The sequence below is a fragment of the Lacerta agilis genome, chromosome 1 (genome assembly GCF_009819535.1).
Source record: "Lacerta agilis isolate rLacAgi1 chromosome 1, rLacAgi1.pri, whole genome shotgun sequence".
Taxonomy (NCBI): domain Eukaryota; kingdom Metazoa; phylum Chordata; class Lepidosauria; order Squamata; family Lacertidae; genus Lacerta; species Lacerta agilis.
This window is the reverse complement of record NC_046312.1, coordinates 123,324,428-123,343,973: the sequence shown is the minus strand read 5'-3', so window position 1 is coordinate 123,343,973 and position 19,546 is coordinate 123,324,428. Positions and strand designations below refer to the sequence as shown.

Here is a 19,546-nt window from a genome sequence, read left to right as displayed (position 1 = left end):
GGGACAAGAGAGAACTGCTGCTTTGATTACAATGACGACAAGATTCCCTCGGAGCTCTCTAATGTAATTGAAGTAGCTCTTTCGTAACCGCCAGAATGCAAGACGCTGTGACTACTGATTAGAGATAAGTGATAAAAATAATAATTCCCAGACTGGGTGGATGAGCTGACTTGAAGCTGTAAGTTGAAAATTACTGATATGAAAGAACATCACACCTCTGGCATTTGTAAATATTCGCTGGAATGGGGCGGAGGTGTGCAGATAGCTCCCCCTGTGTGTGTAAAGCATGGATCTTCGATGGGTAAGGTTCATTACTGACAACTCCTGACCTAGGATTAAAAGAAGAGTCATGTAAGGTCACTGAGCATCACAGTGCTCAGGGAGATGGTCAAACCCGTAGATATCTATATAATCCGGCCAATTGTTCAGGAAATACTTGTTGCATGTTAGGCGCAGGTGTCTGGTAGGGTGTTTGGTTTGATGGACATTTAGTGGCATGGGCTTCTATCCCCTTTTGAATTTGGGAACCTTGAAAAGAAACCCCTCTGCATTTCCAGCTCTCTTGCATGTTACTTGTCCTTTTTTCCTGGGGGGCAGGGTCTGCGTAGGCCAGGGGTCGGCAACTTGTGGCCCCTGGGGGCAGTTTAACCAGCCCCTGAGCCGCCCCGAACCAAGACGCCCACTTGGCGAGTCCCCGCGTGCTGCGCTAAACCGGCGCAGTGCGAGGACTCGCTTCCATAGTACCGGAAATCGCGCCTACATATGCCCAGACGCCGGAAATCACATGCACACGATCCGGCCCATGAAGAGATCTCCGTGGGACTTAACCAGCCCAGGCAGGTAAAACCTTTCTGATCCTTGGTGTAGGCATAGCATAAGCAGGGGCCCTGAACTTAATATTGAGGGACTTGGTGCAAGATGCAAGTGTTGTTGAGACAGTTGGGAGCAGTGACCATAGTGTTTTTAAACAAAATGTGCATGTAAACAGCCATTTGCCAAGAAACCCCAACATGGTCACATTTGACTTCAAAAGAGGAAACATCTCAAAAAATTGGGGGATATGTTAAAAAGGAAATTGAAAGGTAAAGTCAGGAGGGTCAAGTAATTCCAAAATATGTGAGAGCTGTTTAAAGAACAATATTAGAAGCTCAAGTGGAGTGTATAAATGCAGATCAGGAAAGGCACCACAAGGGTCAAGAGGATCCCAGCATGGTTAGCTAGCAGAGTCAAAGAAACTATCTGAGGCAAGAAGTCTTCCTTTGAAAGAAAAAAAAAAGGAACAGAAATTTTGGCAAAAGATGTGCACACAGACAGAAAGGCATGCTAAAATATATATATATCGAGGAATACATTGCTAAAAGCATTAAGATCAACAACAAGAAGCTCTTAAAAAAATAGTAGCAGGGAGGCAGTTGGGCCCTGGATGATGAGAGAGTCAAAGATATGCTAAAGGAGGATAAGGAGGCTGCAGAGAATTCTTTACATCTGTCTTCACAATGGATGATATAGGGTAGGTCTCAGTGCCTGAACTAACTCTTGCAGGAAGGGAGTTTGAGAAACCTAGGAAGATAGTAGTGAGGAGAGATGAAGTTCTAGGCCTATCAGACAAAATAAAAACTGACAAATCACCAGGTTCGTATGGTATCCACCCGAGAGTTCTCAAATAACTCAAATGTGAAAAATATGTGACTTGTCCCTAAGCTCAATTTCCACGCCCAAGGACTAGAAAATAACCAAAGCAACACCTATTCTTAAAAGGGGATTGGGGGAGGGGGTCCTTTATGGGAAACTTGGGGGGGGGGACTGTATTGTTAAACATAAAAGTAACCAAGTACATATGAGAACAAGCCTTGCTGAAGCAAAGTCAGCATGGTTTCTGCAAGGGCCAGTCCTTTCTCATGAACCTTTAAGAGTTCTTTGAGACTGTCAATCAGCATACAGAGGTGATCAGTCTGACATTGTGTACTTGGACTTTCAAAAACTCCTTAAGCACCATTTGAACCCGATGGAATTCAAACAGCTCACCTATTCTCAGGATTGCAGATGCAAACATTTACATGCCAGTTGACAGATTCCAAAGTCTTGCAGTAGCAATGGGAGCAATTACCTGGCTATGCACCTACACTGATCTGCCTATCTGCCAATCACATTTGTAGCCCAACTTTCCTTCAAGGTGAGCCTGCCATTTGTCAGATCTGCAAAGCTGCTGGATATGAGCTGGGATTGATCTGATTTATGGCTTGGATGCATGTTTGAGCAATCGCTTGGCTGCTTTGATGCAGAGTGTCAAACACTGCATGGATCTATTAAGTATATTGCATGAACTCCCTTAATCAGATCCTGTTTACATAGCACAAACTGGGCTAATTTTTGCCTTAAGAATGACTGTGTAAGGAGATTAGAGTTGGCGTACAAGGACTTGCCCCACAATGGGTTTCATGGCTGAGTGGGAAGGGAACTGACCCTGAATTTCCCACATCTGAACTTTGAACTATTTATCTTAAATTACACGGACTGAAGGCACTCTCAGTTTGCCAGTGCAGGAGATGACTCTGCCAATAAGAGTTCCTCCAGGCCATGGTGGAGACAGCAAACTCCCTTGTTGATACACACACACACACACACACACACACAGCAGCTATGATTACTTTTAGATCTAAAAGCTCATATGACAAGGAAGATTTGCCTTCATTTTAGAATTCTGTTTCTTTCAGCCCCATAGAGATTTGTTTTTTAAAGGAATCATCCAAACTGGGAAAGGGAAGAAAAAGCTTTCAAAATTAAAATACACATTCCAGATCTTGGACATCATTTATCTAACAAATGCATTCTGTTGTTTGGCAAGGCTGCGCTTGTTGTTTCTTGCTTCCATCTGCTGGCAGAAAGTGAAAAAGCAAGAGGCCCTAGAAATAAAATAAAATAAAAAGCCTCCTGTGCTTTAGAGTAAGGGACAGGGTCTTCCCATCTTCCGAAGGCTGTTTCCAGACACGGTATACAGTATATTCAAACCATGCCTGCAAATGGACATTTTGCAAGCAGTGTTTTGAATGCATATGAAGTCTGCATGTGGACTTCAGAGGGGCAATCTCACAGTGCCCATCAACTGAGCAGCGCTGAGAATAAGCCCTTTTGAAGTCACCACCTGATGTCATAATGATGGCAGACAATTGACAAGTGATCGTTGGCTCATGGGTGGCTGACTGAGGTAAAGATCTGGCCCACCAACCAGCTCTAGCTCCCTATCCCTAGGAAGAGGGGACCATAGGGAGAGTCTCAGCAGAAGGACCCAGCCCCGAGCTTGGGTGGGAGAGCTCTGATCCATGGGCAATTCCTTGCCATAATTATTATTTATTTATTTATTTATTTATTTATTTATTTATTTATTTATTTATTTATTTATTTATACCCCGCCCTCCCCAGCCAAGACCAGGCTTAGGGCGGCTAACACCGAATATAAATACAGTAAAAACATTCAAAACAAAACAAAACAAACAAAAAACCCAAACAAACAGTTGATTAAAACAGTGTTTTTCAACCACTGTTCCGCGGCACACTAGTGTGCCGCGAGATGTTGCCTGGTGTGCCGTGAGAAAATTACTTTATATATAGTCAATATAGGCACAGAGTTAATTTTTTTTAACATTTTCTAATGGTGGTGTGCCTCGTGATTTTTTTCATGAAACAAGTGTGCCTTTGCCCAAAAAAGGTTGAAAAACACTGGATTAAAATATAAGTTAGAATACTACCTCATATGAGTGGTAGCTTATAGATCAAAGCCATAAGGGGAGAAAACGTCAAATATTCACCGGGGTCAACTATCCATGCTGGTCCTACATGGGCCAGCAAAAAGAGCCGAGGGAAAATTTATATACAAAATCCCATATAAGGGGTTCCATTAAAAAAAATATGAATAAATGTGCTCATCTATCCTCAGGGAAGGCCATGACAGGTCTTGGTGCAGTGTCACTATGTTGGGAGTGAGGCCTACAGGCATGGGAGTGGGGGAAGATGGCGGTAGCTGCAGCCACCCAGCTCAGCACAAACACACATCCATACTTCAATTTGCATCATGCTTCCCAGACACAGGTTCCACATCTTTGAAGTTCCTTGTCCAAGAGGTTTTCTGTTTGTTTGTTTTTTGTCCCAGCGCTTTACCTGGGGAAACCCGCATTTTACCGCTGAATTGGTGCAAATGTTGATCCGCTGAAAACCCAACTGCCATTTGCTCCAATTCAACAATAAAACATGGGCCTTCCCGAGGGAAGCGCCAAAACAAAACGAAACATCTACAGTAGGACACAGAGCATTAAAGTTTGAACATGTGCCTAGAAACACAGGTCAAAAGGAAGTCTGGGTGACCCCTATGTTAGATGTTGACACTGGGCCCGATCATGTTGCATCATTCCCAGGGGTCATTCTGAGATGGGGAAATAGTGTCCCTTATGGTAATCAGTTGAATTCTGAAGAAGAAGAAGAAGAAGAAGAAGAAGAAGAAGAAGAAGAAGAAGAAGAAGAGGAGGAGGAGGAGGAGGAGGAAGAATTATCACCAGCAGGGCCATCTCATCATAGATGCTGGTTGGCGCGGCGCGGCAGGGCGCCGGGCCCCCCAGGGGCGCCCCCACAAGCCCGCCAGCATACCGGGCGCCCCCTCCCCAACCTGACCCCCCCACGGGTGGGTGCTCGCAAAGCCCCGCGCCGCTCCAGCGCCACGCCCCTCACCCCCTGCTTTCCCACCCCCCCTCCCGAGGGGCGGATAGCGCGGGAGGGTGGCGGGCAGAGAGGCGGCACGCCGGGGGCGCCGAGGGATCGTTGCGCCACGGCGGCCGATCCCTTCAAGACGGCCCTGACCACCAGTAAATTCTGCCTTCACACATCTTCTCCACCAAAGAAACTGGCGACATTTTTGCTGCCTGTGAATGGGATAGTGAAATGGGGGAGGACCACTTTAGCTCTGCTCAAGTAACTATGATTATAGTTTCCAATTTTCAAAAACTTTCTACCTTCAGGGACCTCTTCCTTATTTATTTGTCTGCCAAGAAGTTTTCCCGCATTCCACATGGGAGAGAAAGGGAGCGAGAGAGCACACCCAAGTGGTTCACATGAGACACATATGAAGCCTCATAATACCCCAGAGCCAGAGTATGTCCTGTGTTGTTGTTGTTTTTTAGTATGGGTGACCTTTGCTTCTAGAATGTACAGTATATGGTTCTGGGGGAGAAATACCGAGAAAATAAAATTAAAAATGAATGTGCTGCTGCCACATCGATTCAAAATGAAAAAAGCAGTGCTTAGAGGCAAGGCCCTGTGGGGATGCAGGCTTCAGTGTGATGCAAGTTTTAAACCAAGTGACCCCCAAACCCCCCAACGCAGCAGGAAGCAATTTCATTTTGGCTAGAGCTGTCCCGTTACCCCTAATCCTTTCCTATCCTTGAACTCGGGATGTATCTAGAGTCTAACTGCCTCATTCTGACATATCTAGAAAAAGATCAAGCTGCTGGCCTTTAGGTGCACAAGCGGAATTGAGAGGGGATTTACATGTCTTGCTTTTCAGTATGGTGAAACAAACACAGCAGTAGATTAATGCAAGGATTTAAGCTCACCCAGCGTGAGCAGCATTGTATTAAAAGAGTCTACAACTTCCTCATTGGAAGCAGCAAAATAAAACAGCCCAACCAAATGTACAGGCACAAGGCAAAACTCTTGCTAAAGCATAACAGCAGGTACAAAGGAAGCGGAAAGACAGGAGAATAGATGTCCGGGGGGGGGGAGGTTCTGTGGCTCCCAGATGTTGCTGAGCTACAATGCCTCTCATCCCTGACTATTGCACAGAATGGGCAAATAATATCTCAGAGGATCTCATAAGGTCACATGCACACTATACATTTAAAGCACATTTAATACATATATAAAACACATGGCTTCCCCCCTAAAGAATCATGGGTACTGTAGTTTGTTAACAGCGCTGGGAGTTGTAGCTCTGTTGGGAATACTGTAATGTGCAATTCACGGGATTCTTTAAGTGTGGCTTAAATGCAAGCTGTGGATCTGGCTTCAGTTTCTTGACTCGCACGCTGTTCATTTAGTAGCATGGAGACAGCTGCTGCATGGTTCCACCATTTTCACTATTACACTGCAACGCCACCACAAATATATATACTGTACGTTGTTGGCATCCATCTGTCTGGACTGACAGTGGAACGTGCCTCTGGATGCTAAGTCCAGCTGCTGTGTTAGCAGCTCCGACGTAACCTCCCCGGGGCATGCCTGAGCAGGATGTATGGAGGTCCTGGGCTGCCCAGACGACATGACACACATACACACACCCCGGCCTTGGTGATGTGACCCAAAGGAAAGCAGAGCAATACATTTGGCACCAGCTTGGCTGCAGCAGTTGCCGGAAAGAGGCATGCAAGGTACCTTCTAACTGTTGAAATAAATATTTAATTCCTGGGGTTTAGAATCAGAATTTTCCTTCTCCTAGATGGGCTGCCTTCCTAAGTTGACACGCCCCATCTGCTCCTCACTTCCCTCTACGACGCATGCCGAAACTGCCTTCTTGACCGTTGGACCCACTATCGATCTCATCCGCTCAGGGCCGTCTTAGGGAGATCGGCCGCCGTGGCGCGGCGATCCCTCCGGCGCCCCTGGTGTGCCGCCTCTCCGCCTCCCTCCCGCGCTTGCTGCCCCTCGGGAGGGGGGGTGGGCGAGCGGGGGGTGAGGGGCGTGGCGCTGGAGCAGCGCGGGGCTCTGCGCGCCCTTCCAGTGCTCTTGGGATGGGAGACGAGGGCGGCCAGCTCGCAGCCCGCCTGGGAGTGGCATGGGCGGCAGCGGCTGCGCTGCCGGCGCGCGAGCACTGCTCGGCCACCAGCCCGCCCGTGGGGGCGGGTTGGGGAGGGGGGTGCCCGGTGTGCCGGCGGGCTCGCGGGGGCGCCCCTGGGGGGGCCGGCGCACCACTAGCCCCTATGGATGAGAGGGCCCTGCATCTGCTCAATCTGTCAGAGCCTGTCTTTGCATACAGGTGAAGTCCCTAACCCACTGAGCGTTTGAGACCCGTTGGCTACCCTCATCTGGTTTAGCTGGCCAGACGAAGCCGTTCCTGGGCTGTGGCCGCTGTCACATGCTGACAGCTTCTAGGAGCCACAGGTGGGAGCCGAGTACAGGGTGGGGACCAAAGGTGGACAAACTACCCCAGAAGGAGCACGATGTGTCCCCCCACCAGAGGTGCTACTCCTCTCCTAACACCACATACATTCCAAATTTTATATATAAATCCCCAGAACTGCCTGCAGAACTATACTTCACACGATGTGCAGTGGATGTGCTTTAAATGTATGGACCTGCCCAACAATTCAAAGGAGGAAGCGAAACTGGCATGTTTTGCCAGTGTGACACTGTGTTGATTTCAGTGTAGGGGCTGTGCTAAGTTCCTTTTTGGGTGAGCCAAAGTGTAACACTGTATCTGCCGTGTGTCTCGGTAAATGAACTTAAAACCAGTGAATTTGGAAACATCTCTGTCAATGATTCACTTGGTCTTGCGGCGTTTTATAACCCAGGTCAGGTTAACACCGAGCAGCAGTTGATCTTGTGTAAATGTGCCAACCACCACGTAAAAAAGGGACGATAGCTTGAGAGTATCAAGTGGTGACTAATTGAGAACAGTGGGGGTGAAAGCAGAGAATCCAATCTTAAATCGTGCATTTATATTGCTCTTGCTAGGCAGAGTCTTTGTTCTCAGTAGCCTTTGGAGCATAATGTTCTCCATACTGTGAACACAGCACGTAAGTGTACACTTGAATGTGAAATAACTATTTTGCAAGGCAGCTGTCAAGGAACTCTTATTGATAACGTTGCTCTGAAACGCAGAAGATGCCGGCTAATTAAACCATGATTGATACTCACTGCCTGGGCAGATTTATACATTCATCAAACCGGCAAAGCTTTCATATGATGGAGTAGTGGACATGTTGCCCTGAATTATGCAGATAAGGTCCCATGATGAGATCACCTTGTTGTGTCCAATTCACAAGCTTCTACCTCCTTAAAAGGGTAGCATCATGGGAATCCAGTATCAGCAGGACTAAGTATTCCTGTGGCACTCCCATGTCAGACATTATCTATGTATTAGATGCCCCTGCATCTCCACCATATAACAACTCTCACCTGTCCACTCACCTGTGCACCTACAACACAGGTGGGCAACCTGTGGCCCCAACCTCATTTTATTTGGCATCTGATAACTCATGAACCTGGCCCATTCCTCCATCCCATCAGAGTGCCTTCCTTCCTATTTGTGTTTTTTCTTGGCTTTTTAAAAGTTTTCCCCTTCTTTCTACATCGTTTCAGAACAATTTGAATGTACGGTGTTTTATCTGACATTCCAAACAAAAACAACAACAACACACATTTCCCCTTTGCTTTTTTCCTGGTTGCATGGCTTGGGAGAAATGTTTTTTCCCCTACCCAGATGTCTGGGTAGGTTTATGCCGTGTGTGTATAAAACACACTGAAGTCAGAAATGAATTACTTTCACTTGCTTTCCAGAACTGTATTATTCTGCTGTATTAAAAAAAAAAAAAAGCAGCAACCCAGCTCATGCCTCTCAGACCCACAAGATTTTGTGGTCTTCTAAAAAGCTTGTTATTCAGACATTTAGATCATTCCCATCCATAGAACTTATCAAAGTCTCTCTGAAAAACAACAACGAATATGAGCAACTCTCACCACAGCAATGACTCTCCACCACTGGTGAATATTTCGCTTACCAAAAAGAAAAACAAGTTCCTTAGTTCTTTTGTAGTGACGTGCTCTCTCGTCCCAGTGTCAGAATGTGTATCTTCTTCAATTTTGTTTTAAAGTACCTCGCTACTCCTGCTAGCAAACTTACTACTTGCCCTTCGCACCCCCAGTTATTATGTGGGGAAGATGGGACACCGAACCTTAGTCTGCAGAGGAAGGCGACACATTCTCATTTCACGCCCGTTTGATTAATGAGACTCGGCTAATTGTGTGAAAAATTCCAGACCTTTACAATGCACGTTTGGGTTATTGTTTAGCCAATCACGGCTAGCATGTGAAAATAAGAAGATGTTTAGTTTTCGAGCACTGGAGCCAGAGAAAGGGCAGTTTGGAGCAAGTCACAGGACAACACCCACTTCTTTGAAGAGATGTTACTATGCTCTGCTAAACCTGCAAACCTCTGGCTGAAAGCATTCTCTTCCCCCACCCCACCCCACCCCAGCCAACCGCCACCACAATTCTTGCTGCTACTGGTTTTCAAACAAACCTTGCTCCCTCCTCATCTCTCCAAGCGCAAGCAAGAGGCACACCAGCTAACACGCAGATGGATGGATTTCACATTTCAGGCTTTTAAAAATTTCACTTTTATATATACACAGTATATATATTTCCAAAAGAATGATCCTGCTGAGAGGTAGAGAACCGGTGTTGATCATTTCCCAACCCCAACCCTCTCTGGCACCTGGGTATAGTGCTCTGAAAGATATCCCATGAGAAAACATTAAACAAAAAAAGAGGAGGTGGGGGGGGGGAAGGAAAGGGAAACCGGGAGGTGTGGGGGGGAGCCTTCTTTTCAAAGCGCACTTCTCAATCTGCCCACATCAAAATAAGAGACAACTGGCCCTTTGAAGTTCAGGACACAGAAGTCTCACCCAGTCTGCATGGGAATAAAAGAAACTTGCTTTATAAATCACATGTGCGGCTGTGCATGCTCTCTCTCTCTCTCTCTCTCTCACTCACATTCTTTCACACACATGCTTCTCGCCTTGCCCACATCCAAACCAGAGACGGAAGGGCAGAGGGGACCCTCCAACCCATCTCTAGAAAGACTGAACAATACAGTGGTACTTCGGTTTACGAACTTAATCCGTTCTGGAAGTCCGTTCTCAAACCGAAGCCGTTCTCAAACCGAGGCGCGCTTTCCCTCACGAGGCCTCCCGCCGCCGGTGCCCTTCCACCGTTCGGATTCCATTCTTAGACCGAGGTAAAGTTCTCAAACCGGGACACTATTTCCGGTTTTGCGGAGTTTGTGAACCGAATCGTTCTGAAACCGGGCTGCTCTTAAACCGAGGGTGCCACTGTACAGCCACAATCATTTTTATAGCGCCAAAGCCAAAATAGAATACCAGCCAGTGTATTTAAAATTTGACAAGCAAGCATGGTTAGCATACACAGGGATCTCTTTAGGCTGATCGAAGATCATGTCGCTATTCAATCTGTGGCCTCCACCTGCCGCCACCTCTTGCAGACTCTGCAGAGGAAGGACTTTGCGCGTTTGATGCACATGTACAGTGTCTAGCACAACGGCTGCATGGCTGACGGAAGGGGCAGACAGCATGTATCCAGCCTGCTGGTGCTCCCCGCCCCCCCCCCCCGCCAACAGATTTCTCTAGCCTGTGCTGTCCCACACTGCCACCACGTGGCAATGCACCTGAAGGCCTCCCATACTGAGTGAAAAAAAGAAAGACAGAATGAACAGCAAAGGTGAGCTTCGGAAGGCTGTATACGCAGGGCCATAGGCATAGCCGGGGGGGCAGGGAGGGTCAGTTGCCCCCCCTTAAATAAAAAAAAAATCAATACAAACACATAGCAAACTGAGGTTCTGCTCCCCCGCACAAAAATCCTGGCTATGCCCATGCGCAGAGCACATTTAAAAGACCTTTCAATCACCCAGCTTTCCCCAAAGAATCCTGGGAAACGAGCTACAATTCCAAGCACCCTCATCCTCAGGATATATATTTTTTTTGGGGGGGTGGACCCCTGAGTAGGGATTCCTGCAGGAAGGTAACATAGTGGACTGAGAGGCAGAAGAAGCCCAAGAAGGAGGCTTCTGGCAAACAGGCTTTGAGGGAAAGGATGTGTAAAGAAGGAAGGGCAGAAGATGCCTGGGGAGCCCAGAAATGTAGGAGAGGAGGAAGGGGGAATTGGGCCAGAGAGGAGTCCAAGGGGGGACAGAAGTAGAAAGCTTAGAAAAGGGAAGCAGAAAAAAGAGAGTAAAATACATGATTAAGTAGAGGGACAGAGGAAACCAGGAGCATAAGAGAGAAAGGAAATAATGTAGGATATGCTAGAAGCTGCCCACAGTGGCTGGGGCAGCCCAGTCAGATGTGTGTGTGGGGGGGTACTTATTATTATTATTATTATGATTATTATTGAAAAGAGAGGGCAACCAGAGGGAATAGCCAGAAGGGAGAAAGCCTATACCTTCCATAGTGTTATTCATAGTATTATCAGTCTTTCTCTGGTTCTTGTTTAACAATGAACTGTTTTTTATGGATGAGCCAAAAGCTCTTAAAAGTGTTAAACCACAGAGCCTAGGGCTTGCTGATCAGAAAGTCAGCGGTTCGAATCCCTGCGATGGGGTGAGCTCCTGTTGCTCGGTCCCAGCTCCTGCCCACCTAGCAGTTCGAAAGCACGTCTAAGTGGAAGTAGATAAATACCGGTAGGTACAGCTCTTGCGGGAAAGTAAACGGTGTTTCCGTGCGCTGCTCTGGTTCGCCAGAAGCGGTTTAGTCATGCTCGCCACATGACCCGGAAGCTGTACACCGGCTCCCTCGGCCAGTAATGCGAGATGAGCGCCGCAACCCCAGAGTCGGACACGACTGGACCTAATGGTCAGGGGTCCCTTTACCTTTAGGATGCAACCATGGATTTTGCTCATATGAAAAGCAGCTTCAAATAGCATTTGTGGCATATTTGCCATCTGAAGAGAGATCGTACCTGGCTTATAAAGGGGAAGATTGGAAACCCCTGGCCACGTTCCTTCATTTGGGACTCCCAGTACCTGCATAAAGCAAGAGACAAACCAAAAACCAAACAACAATTCAACACACACCCAATGTCTTTTCCAAATACATGTATGCAGACTAGATTCTAGTCTCGGTTTTGCTCCTGGAAAGGGGCCCAGCAAGGTTTTCTTACGAGGATGTAGCCGGGAATACAAATGTGCTTTAGCGACTGCAAAGACAGGTGCCATTTCAAATATATCAGCAGCAGTCAGGATCATGGTGCAATCTTTTTTTTACACCCAAGGTGCTCCCCTAGAGACCAGGATTGCATTGATGAGTGACTCCTGATGGTAGTAGCTCCCCGCAAATGATAGGCATTCAGAAGCAGTACACTGGCTGCGATGGAGATCCCTGCTGCTTTGAGATGAAAAGGAATAGATAGCAAACGAATCTTCTGACAGGTGTTCAAAAAAAAAAAAAAACCATCCAGGGCACAATTCAAAGACATTCTGGGCCTCAAGTATGCTGTATCTTGATGAGGTGGTCTGAGTCCACCTTAGGATTCTGCCCGCAAGCAAACAAATCCATGCCAATGAAAATGTGATATGTCCTCCCCACCAAGCAAGCTTTTTGTTACTGGCTGAGTGAGCGATGCCTCTGAATCCTTATTTGCCTTTGCAATTGGAGCAGCTACATACTGTAGCTCTGTTTTAAAAGCATCAGAAAATGCTAATAATGAAATGAATATTCATCCTATCACACTTTGTCTTTTCGCCAGGTATCTTTTGAAATTTCAAGTTCACAAAAAAACCCAACCACCCAAATGTTTAGATTTCCCCCTTCCCTTTTGTGGCGAATTTGTGGTTCCAAACTTGAACAGATTCACAAGCAAAGCTCAAACTGATTCAAAACTTGTGATTCAGACCAATACTTTGAAGAGTTTGCTTAGAAAATGCTAAGGATTTTTTAAAATTAATATTTATCCTATCAGTTTCTTTTGAGTGTTGAGTCTTTTGAAATTTGGAGTTTGGAAAAAGAAAGCAAACGAACGAACAGAGGTGGTTCTTGCTCCCTATCAGCAAATTTAAACCAGTCCACTCTATTCAGGGCATCAATTGACAAGAACAATTTTAATTATTTGGAAGTAAAGAATGAATATTCTTGTGGCAGCTGTTTTCCTGCTTCTTCCATAAAGTACAATCAATACAAGGATTGAGAGGGAAGAGGTTTTATTCAGATTATAGGGATTCAGATTTTAACGCCAAGTCGATAATGGAACAATAGATATGAGAAGCAAGAGATTCACATTTGTTGCTTACCAAACCCAGACACTAAATGCCAGAGATATGGGAAATGTGCCGTATCTCTTTAGACACTGCCTCATATAAATTTCCTCCTGTCACAATTAGTTGGCCATCTGCCACCAGGGCCGTTCTAAATGAGTAGTCAGATTTGTGTTTTATTGGTGCTGTAGCCAGTTTGAGACACACCCCCCCACTCACCCCACATTTTTGTTAGTACTTAATGGATTGCAGTGTTATCTATGATGTTTTAATAATAGTTTATTGCATTCTGCTGCAAGCCTCTTTGAGGAATACATTTTAAAAAAAAGTATCTACAGTTAAATCTTAATAGTTTATACAATGCTAAAAAGGTATTAAGTGTCAACCGCTTTGACATGGACATTAATTAGAACATGGACATTAATTAGACATTAATAAGATGGATATGTCTTTGGAGGTTGTTTACAACACGACACAAAAAAATTAATAATGCTAGGCAGTGTTAGAGTACAAATCCGTACCTTCCAACATTTCTCTGATGAAAATAGGGATGTCCTATTCTATTATTATTATTATTATTATTATTATTATTATTATTACCCCCCGCCTATCTGACTGGGTTGTCCCAGCCACTTTGGGAAGCTTCTAACATATTTAAAAACATTAAAACATTAAACATTTAAAAACTTCCCTATACAGGGCTAGCTTCAGATGTCTTCTAAAGGTTGTATAGATACTTTCTCCAACAAAAACAGGGACATCCTAAGGAAAAGCAGGAAATCCTGGGATCAAACCAGAAACCAGGACGGCTTCTGTAAATCCGGAACTGTTCCTAGAAAACAGGGACCGGACATTTGGAGGATCTGCAAACCTGGATCGGGCTAATGGCTGGTTAAAGGGTTGGCAGCAGTGCAGATACAGTTTTAGCGGCAGGGCAGTACTTAGTATGCAAGGTGAAGGATCCACCAGTGGTTTTATGACTGCAGTAGGGCCCAAACAGGGCCTTTTGTGTGCATGTTGGGGAAGGAACAGGGCTGGCCTTGGATCGATGGCATCCATGGCTAACTTGTTGCCCTTATCCACCCAGCGATAGGGCCACATGTTTTTCCAAAAAGAAATGAAATGGAGAAAAGGCACACACACACACAATTGCTTCAAGCTGACAGGATTTTGGATGTCATAGAACAGGTACGTCCAACAGGTAGATCGTGATCTACCAGTAGATCACTGGACATCTGTGGTAGATCACTGGCTCCCCAAAAGAAGCTCAACAGTTTTGGCTCCCCTAAAAAAGCTCAATTTTTTTGTTGCCCTGAATCCCCCCAAAACAGGGCTTTCCTCCTCCCCAAAAAAGCTCAACAACTTTGACCTGAACTCCAAAAAAGGGGGTAGATCACTGCCAGTTTTTAACTCTGTAAGTAGATCATAGTCTCTTGGGAGTTGGCCACCCCTATCATAGAACAACTGGCCCAGATTCTCACTCCCACCCAGTAGTGTATTTTGGTCAAAAACAGAGAGGAGGAGCTGATACCCATTAAAGTGCCTTGGCTGCCAGCACAAGATGGCTGCTACAGGCAGCAAAAAATAAAAATAAAAGATAGATGACGGTACACCAGGCATAGGCAAACTCGGCCCTCCAGATGTTTTGGGACTACAACTCCCATCATCCCTGACCACTGGTTTTGTTAGCTAGGGATGATGGGAGTTGTAGTCCCAAAACATCTGGAGGCCGAGTTTGCCTATGCCTGCAGTACACCATATCGCTGAGTACCATCACAAAAAAGCACTGCTCCTATTCCCAGCATAGGGCTGCACAGTGCTGTCAAGTATCCCGTTTTCCCCGGGATTCTCCCTTATTTTAAGCAGTTTCCCGCTGCTCTCTCTTATTTTTTTATTTCCCTTAAATTTCCTGTTTTTAATGGAAGCAGCTCCTCCCCTGCTGGCCAGGGACTGGGTGGGAAGACCTCGCCTACTTGGAGAGAAAAGCCTCAGCCCTCAAAGCAAGTGGGAGCCGTTTCCCGTGCTTACAGGGGGGGTGTATTCCTCCCCCTGCATCAGCCCCTATCCATTGCCGCCGAGCCCCTCAGCCGGCCAATGGGGTTAGCTGGTGGGCGGAGCCTGGCTGCCTTTGAGCAGCTGCTGCTTCCTGTCCTGTTTTGATGGGATCAGACAAGAAGACAATGGGGCTCCATTGCGCGGAGCACATGGCTGCCCTCCTCTTTGCTGGCTGCCCTCCTCTTTGCTCCGCTCCGAGCCTGAGCTCGCTTGGAGTTTACATTGATGCTCCGCCCACTTTTGCTTCTGACTCCGCCCACCACTGACATGTGACTGTCCCTGGGATAGGTGAGACTGCTGATCCCTTATTTTCAAATCCGAAACTTGACAGCTATGGGGCTGCAGCTTTGGATACTCTTCCCCCAAAAAACCCAAAACGCACACACACAAGAGAATGCTGTTTTACATGACACAAAGAAATACAAGAGTTTAACGAGAGGGAGCAGAAAGTGCAGCAGCTCCATTTTTGTGTGCCTCCTTCAACCTGCTATCTGTTTAATTGGTTTTAAATTTTTGATGAGACAAGAGAGGCATCAAAGGGAAGTCACTTTGATTTATCTTAGCGTTTGTGGGGAAATTGCCAAATATAGACCAGCCTATTGGATACAACCCCAAACTTAACACACTGGGAGTGAGTGAGACTTTCAATCAAATTGCCTTTTTCTGTTGCATCCATCATTGGGACTAGATAGACAGACGGATAGAAGCTGACCCTTTTGAGATGCTAATGATCTTTGTTCCAGTTTCCCAGATGTATCATTATACTTACCACCCAGATCTTCTCCAACTGTTCAAAGGTGTTGCAAACCCCTGGAAACAGAGGCTGACCCTGAAGCATCTCAGCAAATATGCAGCCTGCACCCCTGGAGAAAAGGTATAGTATATTCTCTTCACTCTCTCAGTCTCACCCGGCGGATATTAAATACACAGATAAATATGCCTAAGTCCAGATCTACCGTAGGTGGAAGAAAACCACATGCACTACATCCTCAATTACATTTTCTATTCAAAGGAAGAAGTAAAGTGTTTCCCCAAAACATCAAACCCTCTGGCCTGATTTGGACAGTCAATGGATCTCCCAATTAAAGACAGTTGCTAAATAGGATTGCTAAATAGGGTTTGAGCAGTGGTGTGCCCAGCTCTTCCCTGCTCCCATCACATGCACCACGTTGTGCTCCTAATCAGAATCACTTCTCCAAAGCTGCTATATTGGCCATTGGGGCGGGCAGGAGGGAGACAGGTGCAATGCAACTATATGAGCAGCTTCCGGGAATAGGGAGGGGGTGATGTCAGTCCAGGAAATGGCACCTCCTTCACGCATCCCAGTTTCTGGGATGGCACTGGCCGAGGCTGCAATGCAGGTTTCTCCTATATTTCCCAGGCCATATCACATTACAATGGTGGCATGGGCAGGAGCTACTCTGCAATGGCTCCCACTCAGTCAGCATAATGCAAGAAAGGACCTGCCATCAAAGATCAATGAGATAAATAGCTATACAACTTTTAGAAGACACCTGAAGGCAGCCCTGTATCGGGAGGTTTTAATGTCTGATGTTTTATTATGTTTTTATATGTGTTAGAAGCTGCCCAGAGTGGCTGGAGCAAACTGACCAGATGGGTGTTCGTCAGTATGCGGATGATACCCAGCTCTACCTATCTTTCAAATCAGAACCAGTGAAGGTCCTGTGTGAGTGCCTGGAGGAGGTTGGTGGATGGATGGATGGCGGCTAACAGATTGAGGTTGAATCCTGACAAGACAGAAGTACTGTTTTTGGGGGACAGGGGGCGGGCGGGTGTGGGAGACTGCCTGGTCCTGAACGGGGTAACTGTGCCCCTGAAGGACCAGGTGTGCAGCCTGGGAGTCATTTTGGACTCACAGCTGTCCATGGAGGCGCAGGTTAATTCTGTATCCAGGGCGGCTGTCTACCAGCTCCATCTGGTACGCAGGCTGAGACCCAGAGTGGCCAGGGAGACCCAGCCAGATGGGCGGGGCACAACTTATTTATTTATTTATTTATTTATTTATTTATTATTATTATTATTATATGGGTGGAGTAAAAATGAAATGAAATACAATACAATACAATACAATACAATACAATACAATACAATACAATAATAATTACAGATAGTAATTACAGGTCTCAGGGCTTTTTTTCAGCCAGAACTTGCCAAAATTCTGGCACCTCTCAGATGGACCCATTGCCATTATAAGAGAACAAGGTGTTAATGGTGAGTTCCGGCACCTCTTTTTCTAGAAAAATAGCACTGACAGGTCTTAAATAACTAAAATGGACAGGAACTAATCATGAGCAGAAGTGATCACCTGCACTGTTCCAAGTATGTTAGGTTTGTCTCTCTCTTTGCCTCACAAGAAGAAAAGCAGCAGCAATGTCAAAAATAATTCAGAAATAAAATGCTAATGTGGATCGGACTTATGTGTGATTGCCTTGAAGTGGACGTAATGTCTAGCCCTCCTGCCGTCATTGCTAAAGGGACTTTATTAGTTTGTATATTAGTTGAAGAGAAACAAAAACTCCTCTCAGCCTACTGTCAGGTGTGCATTGACCATGCTGAGATTGAGTGAGTATTGGCATGAACACAAGGGCATGGTAAAATATCTCACTTCTGCTTCTATGTTCTTTTGTACCTATCTCAGTAAGAAAGAGGGAAGAATCTCCATATATACTCTGATAGGGGCTCAAGTCCAATTCAAGTCTACAAATCGGTGATATCAGTTGGCTTGGGGGTAGGGATCTAGGTTCCACACACCCCACTTGTGTGTGAGCCTCGAAAGCCGAGGAAAGCTCTTCCTTTTATTATGCTTGCAAATTTAATTTTTATGTAGTTCAAGTGATTTATAATGATGGTCTCAAAAAGTGCTCTTATTGCACCCTGCCAACGTTCTGTATATTCTTGAAAGGGGAAGAATGCTATGCTCAACGTGATCTCCAAAGCTGGCTCTCACCAGATATCCACATCAGCAGAATAGTCAGTGGCTCCTAACAGCACATCAGGGGGTCGGTACCCCAATGTCACCACTTCAGCAGAGTACGTTTGACTGGGAAGGGACTTGGCACGAGCAAGACCTGCCAAGAAACAAGTCATTTAAAACCATGCATGAAATTATAATTCCAATCCACTCTCTATAGCATAAATATCTTGGCCATTTATATCAAGGTTAGGCTGCAATCCTAAGCGATATGCAATTTTGTCAATTTTAGTTTCCCTCAGTTTCTAATTATTCAAATTTCAAATTCAGTTCCACATCAGCTTGCAGAATTTTTGAAAAATCATTCACCAGCAGTTTAGTACTAACTTCTAATGTTTTCCCATGTAATTTTGCCTAATCTACACATTTAATAGTGTGATTTTCTCTAATGCAATGCATTTCTGTATGTTATTTTCACTCATGTATACATTTAATGCACACTTTACCCCAGTACATGCATTTTTATGGATGTCGCTTGGAGTGAGAATTGCATTGCGAAATTCAGAGAAATGTGAATTTTGAAGGATGACTGTTTCAGTTCACACTTTTTTTTCTGAAAGTGAAAATTAGGCAAGTTCATCTTTAAATGCAATTGGAACCAAATTTCTCCTGCATCCCTACCTGGAGATAAATCCCAGTAAATAATATTTTTTTTAAAAAAAAACTTTGTTACTTCTTAATAGACAGGATTAGGATTTTAGCCGTTATGAAGTTATCCTTTATAATTAACTGCAACATCAACATCCATTACTATTCTTTTGCACCTTTTTTATGTGATCTCAAATGAGTTTCTAGTATAGATAGGCATGCAAAGCCTTGAACATACAGCCACTTTTTGGTGGCTCCTCAGTTTCATTCATCAGCAGTTTAGTACTAACTTCTAATGTCCCAAATATCTAAACTCCCAGTATCTAACACTTATGGGCCCAATGTCAACACTGTTGCTAACTCATCTACTATGTATTTTGAAAAGAAAGTGGTTTGTCTGTTTGATCACCAGGCGTTCAGCCGCCTCTTGAGATCATCGTCAAAGGGTTCCCGAAATGGGGGCGGCAGCCTTCATCAACGTTTGGATACAAACAAGGAGCCACTTGGAATTAAAATGGCAAACCAAAACATGACTTTGGGGTGACTTCACCCAATTGTTACAAATTACAACATCTATTTAAAAATCACGGGGGGGGGGGGGGTTGTTTCTACAAATTCCTGGGCAGCAGTGGGCACTTCCCACTTGTGTCAATATAAAGTGAGCAGCCAACCCCATCTCCTCAATTAAGTTTAAGTCAAAGCACTTGGATTTAAGATAATTTCCCCCAGTAGCTTCATGGGCATTAAACTAGATTATTTTCTAGTGCTGCCACTTAATTGGTTCATTACCAGGAGATTATGCGCACAATGTTATGGTTCGGTTTGAACATTCTGGATGTCTCTGAGCCATTTTAATAGACGAGGACATTACATGAAGGGGCCTT

The 19,546-nt window shown here is 45.3% G+C and overlaps 1 protein-coding gene across 1 annotated transcript in view; it reads right to left on the bottom strand.

Moving 5' to 3' along the window:
- CDK15 (cyclin dependent kinase 15) overlaps positions 1–19,546 on the bottom strand; it is a 50,590-nt gene that overhangs the window by 17,017 nt on the left and 14,027 nt on the right. The window contains exons 8-10 of the mRNA XM_033169737.1: positions 18,051–18,171; positions 15,852–15,945; positions 11,737–11,800 (exon numbers count right to left, since the gene is read on the bottom strand). Of these exons, the coding sequence (XP_033025628.1) occupies positions 11,737–11,800; positions 15,852–15,945; positions 18,051–18,171 (279 nt within the window). The remainder of the gene's footprint in view (positions 1–11,736; positions 11,801–15,851; positions 15,946–18,050; positions 18,172–19,546) is intronic.